The 14,114-nt window shown below is 40.1% G+C and overlaps 2 protein-coding genes across 3 annotated transcripts; both read left to right on the top strand.

Moving 5' to 3' along the window:
* The first annotated feature begins 899 nt into the window (after positions 1 to 899).
* Positions 900 to 3,544, top strand: LOC137612891 (complement C1q subcomponent subunit C-like). Its single transcript, XM_068341684.1, has 5 exons — positions 900 to 1,039; positions 2,002 to 2,161; positions 2,347 to 2,578; positions 2,762 to 2,879; positions 3,210 to 3,544. The coding sequence occupies exons 1-5, from the start codon at positions 1,037 to 1,039 to the stop codon at positions 3,417 to 3,419; spliced, it is 723 nt and encodes a 240-aa protein (XP_068197785.1). The 5' UTR covers positions 900 to 1,036; the 3' UTR covers positions 3,420 to 3,544.
* A 112-nt stretch (positions 3,545 to 3,656) lies between these two features.
* On the top strand, positions 3,657 to 12,811 carry tgs1 (trimethylguanosine synthase 1). 2 transcript variants are annotated; one of them, XM_068341680.1, is made up of 15 exons: positions 3,657 to 4,095; positions 4,507 to 4,571; positions 4,820 to 4,947; positions 5,064 to 5,151; positions 5,437 to 5,514; positions 6,860 to 7,345; positions 8,146 to 8,266; positions 8,612 to 8,698; positions 9,293 to 9,440; positions 10,089 to 10,422; positions 10,531 to 10,677; positions 11,028 to 11,174; positions 11,453 to 11,671; positions 12,105 to 12,181; positions 12,671 to 12,811. In XM_068341680.1, the coding sequence occupies exons 1-15, from the start codon at positions 3,899 to 3,901 to the stop codon at positions 12,797 to 12,799; spliced, it is 2,451 nt and encodes an 816-aa protein (XP_068197781.1). In that variant the 5' UTR covers positions 3,657 to 3,898; the 3' UTR covers positions 12,800 to 12,811. The 2 variants fall into 2 exon arrangements, with proteins under 2 accessions (XP_068197781.1, XP_068197782.1); XM_068341681.1 differs by having other exon boundaries at positions 3,964 to 4,095; positions 4,456 to 4,571.
* Positions 12,812 to 14,114: the final 1,303 nt, after the last annotated feature.

The following is a 14,114-nucleotide window of genomic DNA, read 5'->3' as shown; positions in this document are numbered from 1 at the left end:
GAATAGGTACTGACATCTAAGACTGGGGTGACTGGGGTGCATCACAACAACTCTGCCAAGAAACCAGGATGTTTTAGACGTAACAGGGAAGTCACCAGAACAAAATGTAAACTTGGAATTGCTATTTTACAGTATCATCAGTTCTTGGTTAGGAATGTTTCTTCACCTCTTGTCAGGCTGTTTCACTTCTTCAAAATGGGTTTTGGTATATCAGATAAATAGGCTAAAATAATCTTATTTTTTCAGAAACAGAAACTGAACCATGAAAGAAAAACTTTCAAAAGGAAAATGTGTCACGATTATCTCCACAAAAGAGCTTTACTTTATTTTTCTATAAACAAAGTCCTGTGAATCTACAGGACAGCAGCTTTAGAACTTCTCTTGCTGAGATGTTCACAGGTTGGAAACTGCACAAAAAGCTTCTGTTGTGCCTTAAATAATGGGGATAATGGTGATCAAAACACTCCACACATGTCAAGTCGCAACAAAGACTGTGATGCACTAATTAGATAAACACACCTCAAACCTAGAAAGAAGACATTAAACTGACCTGGAGTTTGGAAGCTCTTCAAGAAGGACCTATGGGAATTGAGGAACTAGATTCCTGGAACAGAACGGCCATTTTTCTCTGGGTTGTGAAATATGTTTTGCATTATTATTTGGAGAGTGGATGGACTGAGAAGTGAATGAGAATGTAATATCTGAAAGAACCAATAGATAGCAGTCGGTCCAGCAATTGTATGTTAGATGACGAACACAGAGTAGAAACACACAGAGATTAAGTTCTATACAAGTTTAAGAAAAAAGCTGGCACCCATTACCAAGACGTTCAACTAACCTCTGAGTACTGCATACTTCATGGAACAGTACACTCCAGTTGCTTTTATATCCTATAAACCATTATTACACCATCAGAGCTATTATTATTTTACTTCCTGTTTCATCTTTACTTGTCTGTTGAAGCAGGACAGCTCTTTGCCTCTGTTCCCATCAGTTTGTGACGCCTTCCCAAGACCCGTGGCTGCAATACCTGTAAATGGTGAGACGTCCTCTGATGTTCTATGAAGACAGATAGATTAAATGACTGTCAGACAGCAGCATTGATGATACACAGTAATGCCTGCTGGGCTTGAATGGTAGTCAGATCAGTTGGGGCAGGATGTGTGCGTGTAATTAAATGGCTTTAATTTACGTAATGTAGGAATTTAAATTATTTATTGTTATTCGGCTGATCGAATCTACAATTTATAGTCTTTAGGATTGTAGAGTCTAATAATCAGACTAATAATAATTAGGTTAATATCCTGACTAATAGGACCACTGAGCAAAAGGACAATGGATGGTCACTACGAAGAAATATATCTCATTTTAAAGTTAAGGGTATTGTCAGGGTTTGATGGCTATGCTTCATCAGGCAAATGGTTGAATGAAGATCTAGAACAGAAACTTTGCAAAGAATATTATTTGAATAGTGGAACAGTGTGTGACAATTCCTTTTTTCCCAAGTTTATAGTTAAAGCCTTGTTGATGCAGTAGAAAAACCAGACCAAGCGTTTGACAAACTGGGACTGACAAACAGACAAGACCAGAACAAACAATTGCCTAGAGAAGACGGAGTGATGTGAAATGAGAATATAACAGACAAACATTTAGAATAGTGACGGTTATAGTCTTAGGCTTTCAAGACTAGGGGGTGATTTGAAATTTGACCGATTTGTCAAGAACCTGCATTCAGACAATTGATTTGGATTGTGTGGGTGTGAGAGAAATCTATTATATATGTTTTTATTTATGTATAGTCTAAGAGCAGATATGAGTAGATTCTGGGTATCTTTGATGTATTTATGATTCAAGTTTATATAAGTCCACATTGCTTTTGAAAACGTGTGTGTGTGTGTGTGTGTGTGTGTGTGTGTGTGTGTGTGTGTGTGTGTGTGTGTGTGTGTGTGTGTGTGTGTGTGTGCGCGTGTGTGTGTGTGCGTGTGCGTGTGTGTGTTTCAGGCCTCCCAGTGGCTGTGCTGCAGTACTGCAGTGGCGTTGCTCGTGGCTCATGTTGGCCTCGCTGTCACACAGTCTTGTGGCCACCCAGGGATTCCAGGGATTCCAGGCACTCATGGGTTAAATGGCTTAGATGGTCTCAAAGGAGAGAAGGGAGACCCTGGTGAGCTGGATGTGATGCTGGATGTGAGCTGCATCCTGAGATGCTTCAGGAACATGTTTGCCTTCATACTGCATCTACTCATTTTTTAAATTTCACAGCAGTTGCTCATTAAATTTACAATTTGAAGAGGTGTTTTATTAACATTCATCAGAAGGTGATAGTTTATCTGGAACATGTATGTGCAGGTGATGAAGTTCAGCCTGTCAGGGGCCAGAAGGGAATGCAAGGTTTGTCGGGCCCTCCAGGACGGCCCGGGCTGAGGGGTGACATGGGTCTTCCAGGGCCTCCCGGGAATCCTGGCCAGCCGGGTGAGAAGGGGAGGCCCTTCAGCCCCTCCGACCAGCGACAGTCCTTCTTTTCCCACAAACGGATGATATCACAGGTGCCAGAGGTTGACACGGACATCAACTTCGACAGGTATGTGCTTTTTGTAGCTTCAGTCACGTTTAATATAAAATATAAAAACTTGATTAACCACTAAATACTGGAGAAAAACAAACCAAAATTTCCGTCCAGAATGGCTGAACTAGGGCACAACAACAAAAACACAAACAGTAATAACTTAATATGGAGTAAAATGTTTATGTAAATGTCTTACAGAGTGATTTTGCCAGAACTGGATCAACAGTTTCAAGGAGAGTCGCTGATAAACGGATCCTTCAAGTGTGTCGTCAGTGGCGTCTATTTCTTCAGCTACCATGTTTCAGCAAAGAGCAGAGTGAGTCTGAGGAGCTCATTTATGTCTCAGAATTTAATTTTGTGTTCAAGAAACAGATTTTTTTAAAATTACTGTAAGCAAAAATGACATTAATCATCTGCTTCATTTCGGCATTTCATTCAATGTTGTTTTAAACCTCTACTCCAATTCACTCACAAGGTACAAGATATTTTTGGTTTGCATGGGTTGTTTGTGTACAACTAAACTGCATATTCTGGAATCTTAGAAGCAAAACTTTTCTTCATCTTTATTTGATGAGATCTTATTTCATGCTGGGGTACATCTGCCAACCTTTGTGCCATTGAGAGTTGTGTGTTTGTTCACATCCAGGTGTGTCTGAATCTGGTGAAAAATGGCAACAGTCACATGAGTCTGTGTGACACATCGGAAGGATACTTGGTCACATCTGGGTCAGCAGTTCTGCAGCTGGAGTTTGGGGATACAGTCTCTATGCAGACGTATGGGTTCAGCAACCTGGTGACGAGCTACAGCAGCACCAACCACATCTTCACTGGCTTCCTGATCTTCCCCATCTCCTAAAGGAATGATCCGTATTTTACAGGAATGAAATGAAATGTCTTCAATGGAATATAAAGAAAGATCAACAGAATGAATAAAAAACAACTCAGCAGTAACACTGATCATTAAAGGACCATATTAGTGAATTATTTGTTGTCACATTCATACTATCAATGTGTATTTTCCAAAATATATTTTAGTTTTCAGTAAACAGTGTTTTTTTAGTCATCTTAGTTCAATACATTAATCACAGTTCTAAAATAAATTAAAAGGTGTCTTTTTTGCTGAACATAAGTAGTAACAAACAAACACAAACAAACAAACAAAGCGACAGAGAAACTGGTACTTAGTGTACAGACGCCCTATGATGTTACACCCCGAACCAGCAGGTGGCGGTAGTGCGTCAATAAGTTCTGCCACCACTCCCCATTTCACCTCGAAGAAGAAGAAAGACGGAAGGAAGAAGAAGAACAACGTCAAACTCCAGAGGAGAACTTGTTATGCTCGCAGTTGTTTATCAGGACGAACCCACGTTGTTGTACAGACACGCGTGGAGCGGGGCGGACACAGACGCGGCTGTGGTCGCCATGATGCTGGAGAAGGGCGCCGTGAAGGTGGTGGCTGACATCTTGTTCAGCAGAGGCCGCTCTTTGGAAGAAGAGGCTGTTCACTGTCGCTGCACCAGAGCCTTCGTCCAGTGAGTGTCCTCTGCTTCCTCCTCATCCTCATGCTCACCCCCTCCTCACCCTCATTCCCAGTTTCCCATCCTCATCCTCAGTCCCGTCTTCATCCTCATCCTCCTTGGGTGAGGAAGAGGAGGATCAGCATCTGACCAACAATTAAATCACAAAACCACCTCTGAGAGTATGCAGACTTTTTGTTCACAGATGGGATTTCAAATTTAAAAGAATTTGACATTAAATCAGTGCATAGAAACAAAAACAAATAAAACAGTTCAGAAATTAATGTTTTTTTTTAATGCCAGACATACTTTTGGTTTACACTAATGTCGCTGTGACCTGACAGAAATAGTCATTCTTTTATTTTCTTTCCGGAGCGTGACCCTGCTGTGACCTTTCCTCACCAACTCCTCCCTGTCTGTGTCCAGAGACCGAGAGCTGTATCGTTCTGACAACAGAGTGACCTTTAACCTTGCAGACACCGCCCTCCATGGTATGTTTTCCCACTTTTAAATTGTAGTTTTGTTCATTTCAATAGGAAATACGCTAAGAGCTTTGAAACATCAGAACTACAAACTAATGCAGGTTACATAGCTGGAAACTGATGATGATGATGATGATGATCTCTCTGGGGCATTGTTGAAGAACAACAATGCCCCAGAGAGATGAAAGATGTGTGCATGTACTGTATGTCAAAGCAATACAATCTGCATGAAATTGTCCATGAACTCAATCAAGCAGATGATGATGATGATGAGGAGGAGGAGGAGGAGGAGGAGGAGGAGGAGGAGCTGGATGAAGAGTCTCAGCTGATGGCAAGCATGGGTCTTCCTCTGGCCTTCATTAGCTCCTCTGAACAGAGGCGAGTGGTGAGTTGTTGTGATCGTGAGTAAATTGATAGAAACATCTCCATCCATCCATCCTTAAACTGATGAGTAAAGAAAAGCATCTCATTCCCCTGAATAATTATTTGGTCATGTGACAGGGGAGGAAACCTACCGGGAAGCCTGCCATCTACTGGGCACAAACGGAAGAGGAGGATGAGGATGAGGAGCTGCAGCTCGACAACAAAGGTGAAATTTTGATTAGTATTCTCTCTTGCTCGCTCTCTCTCTACCTGGGAACCGGAGGGTGACTCGACATACAAGTTTTTGGAGATACGAGCTGTCGCTCAGACCATATCGTTGTTTGATATACTAGGGAAAATCTGGGTCACGAGTCGTGCTTTGGGACACCACTGCTAGTTGGCGGATGGATACATATAAAATTAAACCACTGACTGACAAGGTGTGTCCAAGCTTTTGAATAGTTATGCATATATTTATATATTTTTGGTTGCCTTGTGACTTTTGACGTAGGTGATGAGAACACTGTGAGTGATACACCAAAGGAAGGTTTGGAAGAGAAACAAGATGATGGATGGGAAACTTACTGGGGTAAGTAGGATTTGAGTTTTTCTTCATGCTTTTGGCAGGACACTCTTATTGGCTGTAGTCAGCACACACCTGACATGAAATTCACACTTCCGGTTTTCAACGAGAGCAGACGCATTCCTTCAATCTCCTGTTTTCCTGCTCTAACTCTCTCTAAAATGACAAAAGAAAACGGAAAAGCGGAGGCGTTTAATGAGATAGAGGCTTCTCTAGCTAAGATAGTGGAGGAGTTAAAGAATGAGTTGTTGGAAGAGTTCAGAGAAGAGTTAAGGAAAATTGTGGAAGAAGTGAAGCAGCTGCAGAAAGATATGGAACAGACGCTTGTATAAATGATGTGATCATCACCAGCATCAAAACCCGCACACAAAAGCTGCAAACATTTACCAGGGGCAGTGGAGAGACCACCGAACAAAAGGCAAATACTGACACAGTGGAGTGGACGGACAAGAGTTATTACACCAGAGAGCAGTACAACACAACATTTAGATTGGAGGGTAAGCTCACTCAAATTCACTTTAACAGCAGCAGCCTCTCCACCAATGTTGGACATGTTAAGAGTTACATAGAACAGTTAAAAAACCGCAGTGTCATAAATATAGATTATTGAAAACAAAGACATGGATTTCTGCTTGGAGGGATGACATTAAGTTAAAGACTTTAAAAAGCATGCAGATATCTGTTGATAATATAATGGAATGTGTAACTGTTGAAGTGTCTGCAGCAAAAGGCAAGAATATAGTTGTCAGCTGTGTTGCAGGGCACCAGGCTCAAATAGAATGGATGAAAATGCTGCTTAATTCTTGGATAAACACTTTCGCTCTCATTATATCTTTCTGGGGAATACTGGCAAGGTCAACTTTTGTTTTGACCATCTAACCTTGCTGTTCCAAGGAAGAATGTAAGCATGGATATGCTCTAGGTTACATCGGAGACAAAGGCTAATATCTGGAGTTGCAGACTTTGGGATGTAAGATGTTGTGACTACACTGATAAGGGAACTGAAGGAATTGTGAAGGTAACCGTGAGATTCTGTGAGACTGGAGAGCTACATTTGGACACTGTTAAATGACAACAGGCGTCCTGCTAATCTATGATGGAAAAGGACTACAAAAATGTCACTAAACACCTAAACTGTGCTCACATGATGGCCTTGCAATCTGATGCATTTTGATTGCTTCTGCAGGGAAGAGCATGCAAATATTGCCAAGTAAAGTTGCGCCATGCTGATTGACTCTCACACAGAAAGTGCAGTAGTAAAATCAAAAAGATGCTTCAAAAACATGCTAGTTAGTAGGGTAGGGTAATTGTAAAGTAATTTTAGATGCTTAAATCTGTCCATCTGCTGTAGCCCAACAGGGTGAAGGTCTACTTTGGAGCAGCTGGCTGGAGAAACATCCAGAGGCTAATACGCCGTCTGTTGGAGATCCAGGAAGTGGGATTGCGCCGTGGGATTGCCTGAAAACAAAGACTGAATGGGACAAACACGTCTCAGAGACGTACTTGTCCTACTGGGAACAGTACTCCTACTGGGCAGCACAAGGCTGGACCGTTGATCAGCCCCTTTGTAATGGAAGCACTGGTGACAAGGAGACACGTCCAACTGGAGCTGAGAGCCAACAGAGAAGTGATGATCTTGATGACAAAGTCGAGATTTTGAGTGATCTGATTGGACAGAAGTGCACCTTGAAGCCAGATGGGGGCTTCGTCCCCGACTCATCGATTGGCCAGCGTGTGAACGAGGTAATCGATGGTGGCTCTGAAAATCCGTCTAACGGTGGAAACGATAGCAAAACTCCTGCTGCATCAACACATCAGAACGTGGCTGAAGACACAGGTGATTCCTCTGGGGGGGTTATGCTTTGTGTTCTGTATTCGGTTATTTAAGGGTTTTAAACATAACACTATGAAGGGAGAACACCTTCTCCCTTTTCAGTTTTTCTTCACATATTCTACATTCTGTGAGAAATTCCTAAAATTCTGTTTTTGCTTTGTTGTTAGAGTACTGAGTGTCAATTATAATGTTAGAATTTTTTTTATTAAACAATTATATCATTAAGCTGAATCATGAAATGCGAAGGGGATCTGAATACTTCCTGAATACACTGTAGGTCATATCAAATCTAAATTAAATGAAGGTTATTACTACATACATAAGAAAAGCAGTCCCAGCAGTATTATCTACATTAAATCTGGAGCAAAGAGCTATGTAAATAAAAAGCAACTGGACTTTTTACTAGGAGTCTTCTTCAGCTTTGAATTCCATGTATTTACTGTAATATCTTATTACCTCATTCAACATTATATGTCATTGACCTTTCCACTATGACACTAGGGAATGCCACCTTTTGGATGTGAGGGGACTCTGTGTTCATTCTGTTTCCAGGTCATAAATTGGCTGGAGGATCAGGGTGATTGTTGATCCCCATAAATCTTGCTGATAGTCTGCATCAGATCAGTAATCTGTGATCTCAACTAAACCTCCAGGTTGCATTAAGCTAGCACTTATTAACGAGTACAGATAAAATACCTTTATTGATTGCTATCCATGAAAAATCTTGTAAAAAAAAAATCTTGTAAAAAATCTTGTAGTGATAATAATAATATTATTTTAACATATTTTCTGTTTTGACTCAGATTTCCAAAGGGCTACAAGCAGCACTGCCAAACAGTCTGGTTTCCCAAATAAACAGTCGAACAGAGACGATGATGAGGAGGATGAAACCCCAGGAGGAGGACGTCTAAAACTCAAACGCAGGTCAATTTGATTTTTTTATTACTTGTTTTAACAGCTATTTGATTTTCAGAAAAGAAAAATAATTTATCACCGTTTGATAGCTTTTACTATTCATGTAAAAAGAGAACATATCTTTCAGACCTGCTGCTTTTGTATCGGCCTCAAGATACCAGCTGTGATTTGATGTTGCGCTAATCACTTTGACATGACTTGACCAAATGTTGTAAAATTGAGGGGCGTTAATGTTTTGACCTGATATCAAATGTTGTTTTAAATTTGAAATGTTGCCAGCAGAAAGCAAGGTGTTTTAACTTTGTACATTGATTCATGTTTAAATTTTGTAACACTGTTTCTGTTTACTTGCAGTCATGAGCTGGATTTGGAGGAGTGTGCACGTTTCACACCCGAGGAAGCCTGGGGAAAATTTGGACTTCGACACAACTCAGATCCTCTGTAAGTCTGTCCACTTGAGGCCATGTGTGTTTTTAGTCAGTTGATCTTTTTTTCTTTTTTCATTCATCATCCGCTTTGTCCGCCGTAGTGGGTCGCGGGAAGCTGGAGCCCATCCCAGCTGGCTTGGGCGTGAGGCGGGGAAAACTATTGTTCCTTAAATGTATTATGACCTGGTTCAAAGGCCACAACAAAGAACTTCAAAGCTTTGGTATTTTTTTAGCCTTAGATATGCTAATAAACCAGATCCAACCAAATAAAATTTAATCGGCCTAATTAACAACTGATTGCAGAATGGTCTGCACCAACACTGCCATTGAATTCCACATGATATATATTACTTTGTTACGTTTTATTCATGTGTATCTTGTGTTCAAACAAATGTTAGTTCTGTTCCTTGTTGGTTTTGTGTAGTACTGCCTTTAATTATTGAAGTATAAGTTAGCCTGTGACACAAGTATTTAATAGACAGCGACTGCTTTGTGATTGTTGTGTGTATGATGATATAACGCCTTGACTGATTGACTGATGATTTATTGAAGAAACACCATGGATTTTCTCACTGTAGCTGACATTGTGATTGTGTTTGTGTCCAAGGTTCAACAGTGTGTTGAGCTTCAAATGCACTTCTGACCAGGAGCATCAGAAGTGGAAAAAGAAGACTGTCTGCAATGTGGGGAAACATACAAGGTTCTCTGAGCATGATGGAGAGAACACAAAGCCACAGAGCAGCACTGTCTCCAAGGTACCGCCTGAGCACACTGGAGAAGGGCATTATAAGATATTTTAAATGATTTGCCTTATAAAACATTTTCTAGATTGTTATGTTATGATAAATAGTATTTTGAACAAAAAACAGAAGATTGACAAGCTAGACAGTCTTGCTGTCCACATCTGACATCACGTCCTCATGTATGTCTTGAGTGATGACTGGTGATATCACTGTTAATTCAATATGTAAATCAACATGTACATTAGTGACACACAATGGATAAGATGTTTTGAGCACAAAGAAAAATTAAATTTGCAAGATGAATGTAAAAATTTGTCCAAGATTGTTGAATGTATAAATTCATCTTCAAACTCAAGCGAGTAACTCTGATTTATAGACTGCATTAGAATTTGTTAGGGAGATGACTGCCTTACTTGGTGTGTGGAAGATTTAAATCATTAATGAACTAAGCTGCTGTGCATTGTGGGTAAATATAAAAACAGAAACCTCTCTGTGACACAGAGAGGTGCAGCAGCCCTGCTCCTCCTCTTCCTCAGTGAAATTCAGCTGAATTTGCTCTTAAAACAGTATTCATACATTCTTAATGACAGACGTGGACAATCATGGCAAAAGGAACATTAATATGGAGAATATTTAGAAGATTTTATATATGTTTTATAGGTCAAAACGTTTCTTCAGAAGAACTGGAGAGACACACAGGCGACTCAGTGTGACCAGGAGGAGATGGGGAGAAGAAACAAACAGGAATCACAGTTCAAACCTGCATCTGAGGGGGAAGCGGTCGCAGAAGAGGAACAGAAGAATGGGGCTGAGGAAAGAAATATGGACACCACGACAGAGGAGAGATGTAATCATATATACAGTTTAAAATCAGTTGGGATAACTGAGAATAGCTCTTCCTTCGGCTCTGCTTCTGGGAACCGACAGGAAGAGAAGCAGCCAGGTCAACAGTTAACATGTCCTGAAACCCCTGACCCACATGAAGGGAACTCCTGTAAGTATACAATCTGTCAGGTTATTCTAATGATGCATATTTTTGTTTAGAATCAACTGTGGTGTTTCATTTGTCAGTCTTAATTGGAGGATGTGTGTATGTGTGTAGACAAAAAGAATCCAAAGAAAAAAAATAAGTGGAAGAGGAATCAGCAGATCCCAACAGAGATGGCAGCTGATAAGGACCTGGGAAAATATTGGGCTCAACGCTACAGACTCTTCTCTCGCTTTGATGAAGGGATAAAACTGGACCGAGGTCAGTTGTTACTCATCATACTCACTTAAAATCTGACGAAGTAAATTATTTCTACACCAAATCAAACATACTGAGTCCAGATATGGTTTCATAGACATCTCAGGCGGCTTTCACCTTCTCAATGACACACTCATGTATATATTCATACATTTGTGGCAGAGGCTGACATCCTCAGTACTGACAGTTCTGACAGGGTGACTTCCAAAACACAAACCGTGTAGCCAACATTTAAGATTTATAGGAATTTTTGACGATCCACCTCAACCGCAAGGTTCTTCTGTGGGGTTGAATTGACTTTTTGAATTTACGATCCAAGAAGGAACTTTTTCTCACCGTGTTTCTTGTTTCAGAGGGATGGTTTTCTGTGACACCAGAGAGGATCGCTGAGCACATAGCTCTCAGGGTGCAGCACAGCTTCCCTGACTCTCAGCTGGTCATAGATGCCTTCTGCGGTGTCGGAGGAAATGCCATCCAGTTTGCTCTGACCGGCAAAAGAGGTGGGCCACATGTGCAGCTTGTTTTATAATAGATAATATAATGATATAACATAATATAATTGATTAGTTTTCTATATGTGATGGAAATTCATAATTTGGGGACATCATCATCCATGTGAGGTGGATGGAGAGGGGACCCCTGTAGATTTTGATTTCCTCATACAATCCAAGATAGTCTGCATAGACAAGATTTTACTGTTTTAACCCTGGCTTTCTAATGAAGCTCATGTCCATACTGTGTGTTATAACAAGGTTATTACTCTTCTGCTGTCTCTCAGTCCTGGGCATTGACATCAACCCAGTGCGACTGGAGTTGGCATGCCACAACGCAAAGGTTTACGGTGTCGCTGATCAAATTGATTTCATACAAGGGGACTTCCTCCATCTGGCACCCCGACTCCGTGGTGACGTGGTCTTCCTGTCACCACCGTGGGGGGGGCCCAACTACTTGACTGCTGAAGTGTTCGACATCAAGACCATGATGGAGCCTGACGGATATCCTTTGAATTTGTTTATTAATTATTTAAATGAAGACTTAAATGTTGCCACCATTTCTCACAGTTTGATGCAAACATCCCGAAACTTTCCTAATTACTAAAAAGGCTTATTCCTGTTGGGGCTTTTGCACAAACCCCATGTTAGTCATTTATGTTTTAATAAGAAAATCCATTCGTCAGTGGCCAGGTTAAGATCTTCAAAAACATATTATAATGACTATGAGACGACCATAATTGACTTTTAGCGGTGCTGATGTGATGCTTTGTTTGGCAACAGGATTGTCATAACTCAGGATCCAGATCGAGACTTGGCTTTTTAAGGAGAGTAGGGTCACATGTGGTCTAGATAATCCCTGAATGTGGTCACTGTGTGTCTTTGTCATTTTATTTGTTCGGATCACAAATCTGTTTTCGTCCTTAACTGCAAACACATTTGAGATTTTCCACAAAGCCAAAACGATATCGGACAACATTGTGTACTTCCTGCCTCGTAATGCTGATATGGATCAAGTGAGCCTGTTCTTTGTGTTTGTATATAACATTTATATATTACACTACTCACAAAAAGTTAGTGATATTCAGCTCTTGGGTGAGATTTCATGATGAATCTTAAATGTACTTGAATTAAACATTATCCAAAAACCCCGGCACACCCACAGTGTCACAAGTCTGGCCAGATTATGGAATTATGGAATTATTGCAGCTTTAAATTGGAAAACATACATACAGCATGTACATACATATATTTGTTATGTAGTATATAATGTGCATACAGTTTATGCTATATACATATATAGTGAGTTTCATTCAACAGAGCTGTATGTAAAGAAGACGAAACATTAACAGTGTGAGCATAGATGAACAGAATGAATGTAAGGAATCAGAGCAGGTGATTTCATTATAGTCAGATCATCAGTGCAGCTACAGGATCTATTCTCTGTTCCGGTCTGGTTTAACTTGACTAACTATAATAATATGATCTTCATCTCTGCTTTGCAGATACCCTGTCTGGCTGGTCCAGGAGGGAAGGTGGAGGTGGAGCAGAACTTCCTCAACAACAAGTTAAAAACTGTCACAGCTTACTTTGGAAACTTGATCAAGTCAGAGACAAGCAAGGCTGGTGAATGAAGATGAGAGCGCCACAAGGATTAAAGGAGTTCACAACTCCTATATTTGTGGATTCCTTCAGTTATTTTACTAATTTTCTGCTAAACATTATTTTACATGTCAGATTGAATCTGATAGTCTGAAGTTCCAGTTTTTGAGACCGTCTTCAGTTTTTATACAGGTGTTTTTTTTAATTGTTTAAAGAGTACCTCAAAATTAGAAGCTCATAAAAATCCTTTTTTTAGTTGGCATTCTGACAACAGAATGTTAAATCAATATTTATTTGTTCTCAATCTGATCGTTTCCGTAAACTGGTGAAGTCTCATAACAGAATCAAGTTTTATTTTTCTGATTAGTTTAAACAATTTCCTCTGTGACTGTTTTTGACTGTCTATTAATACCTCAGTGAATTACTTCAACACAAATTTGAGTGTACATGCACCAGTCATTTTATCTCCATAATTATGTTTTTGGTCAATTACTGATTCCTTTGTGGATTCAGTGTCATATCATGTCCTCCTGCATTGTCTGCAGCCACTTTTCACTCAGTGCCGCTGTGTGTCCTGATTTTATATTAAAAATGTTCTTAATCAACTGTTGTTCCCTTGCAGTCTATAAACACTCAATTGTGTGTCAGTGGAATGATCAATAAACTCAAAGGGTCATTGATCCCATTTGACTGATCATTATCTGTTCGGAACTGAAGAAGCCTCTTGGACAGGAGGGAAGTGGCTTCATGCTGTTTCTACCAGTCCAGTTGACTTTATTCAACACAGAGAACCAATTTTTGAATTTTTTTACAGAGGTTGCACAATGTAAAAGTACAGTTATTACATAATATGCAGGCAAGCTCAGCAGCTGCAGGTTGACCCACCAGGGTGTCATGTGATGTCGAATGCTAAAACAAACTGTTTCTGTGACTTTTGGTGGTCGATGGTGGTTGTGGTATCTGTGTCCGCCTCTTAACAAGCTCTAATACCAGCCAGTGGAAGATGATTTCAAGGATTACATTTTTCATGATAAAAAGAGAAATCAAGTCACCGTAATGCTTCTCCATACATGACAAGGAGACAAAGGATTGTGATACTGCATGCCTGTCAAACATTCCTGTCATTCAGTGTCAAACAGCATGCTTTTAACTGCAGTAGTTAATCAAACTTTAAGATGAGGTTGAACAAACTGAATATAAATCCAAATAATTTTCAGTAAGATAAATTACCAACATGGACATAACAACTCATCTTTAAAACTGGTTTGTCCCCAGGGCAAAGTGTATTTTAAATTTAAAGAACGACAAGTATTTAATAAATACCTGAGGTCTAATACAGTAATAAAA

Source organism: Antennarius striatus, chromosome 18 (genome assembly GCF_040054535.1).
Source record: "Antennarius striatus isolate MH-2024 chromosome 18, ASM4005453v1, whole genome shotgun sequence".
NCBI classification, from domain to species: Eukaryota; Metazoa; Chordata; class Actinopteri; order Lophiiformes; family Antennariidae; genus Antennarius; species Antennarius striatus.
The sequence above is the reverse complement of the archived record's forward strand: the minus strand, read 5'-3'. Positions and strand labels throughout refer to the sequence as shown.

Bases quoted from the DNA above. Each gene is read 5' to 3' on its own strand.
- LOC137612891 (XM_068341684.1), top strand. The intron at 2,162-2,346 runs GTGAGCTGGATG...ATGTATGTGCAG, and splicing joins AGGAGAGAAGGGAGACCCTG to GTGATGAAGTTCAGCCTGTC. The intron at 2,880-3,209 runs GTGAGTCTGAGG...GTTCACATCCAG, and splicing joins ATGTTTCAGCAAAGAGCAGA to GTGTGTCTGAATCTGGTGAA.
- tgs1 (XM_068341680.1), top strand. From the start codon at position 3,899: ATGCTCGCAGTTGTTTATCAGGACGAACCCACGTTGTTGTACAGACAC. The intron at 10,678-11,027 runs GTCAGTTGTTAC...TTCTTGTTTCAG, and splicing joins AGGGATAAAACTGGACCGAG to AGGGATGGTTTTCTGTGACA. The intron at 11,175-11,452 runs GTGGGCCACATG...GCTGTCTCTCAG, and splicing joins TGCTCTGACCGGCAAAAGAG to TCCTGGGCATTGACATCAAC.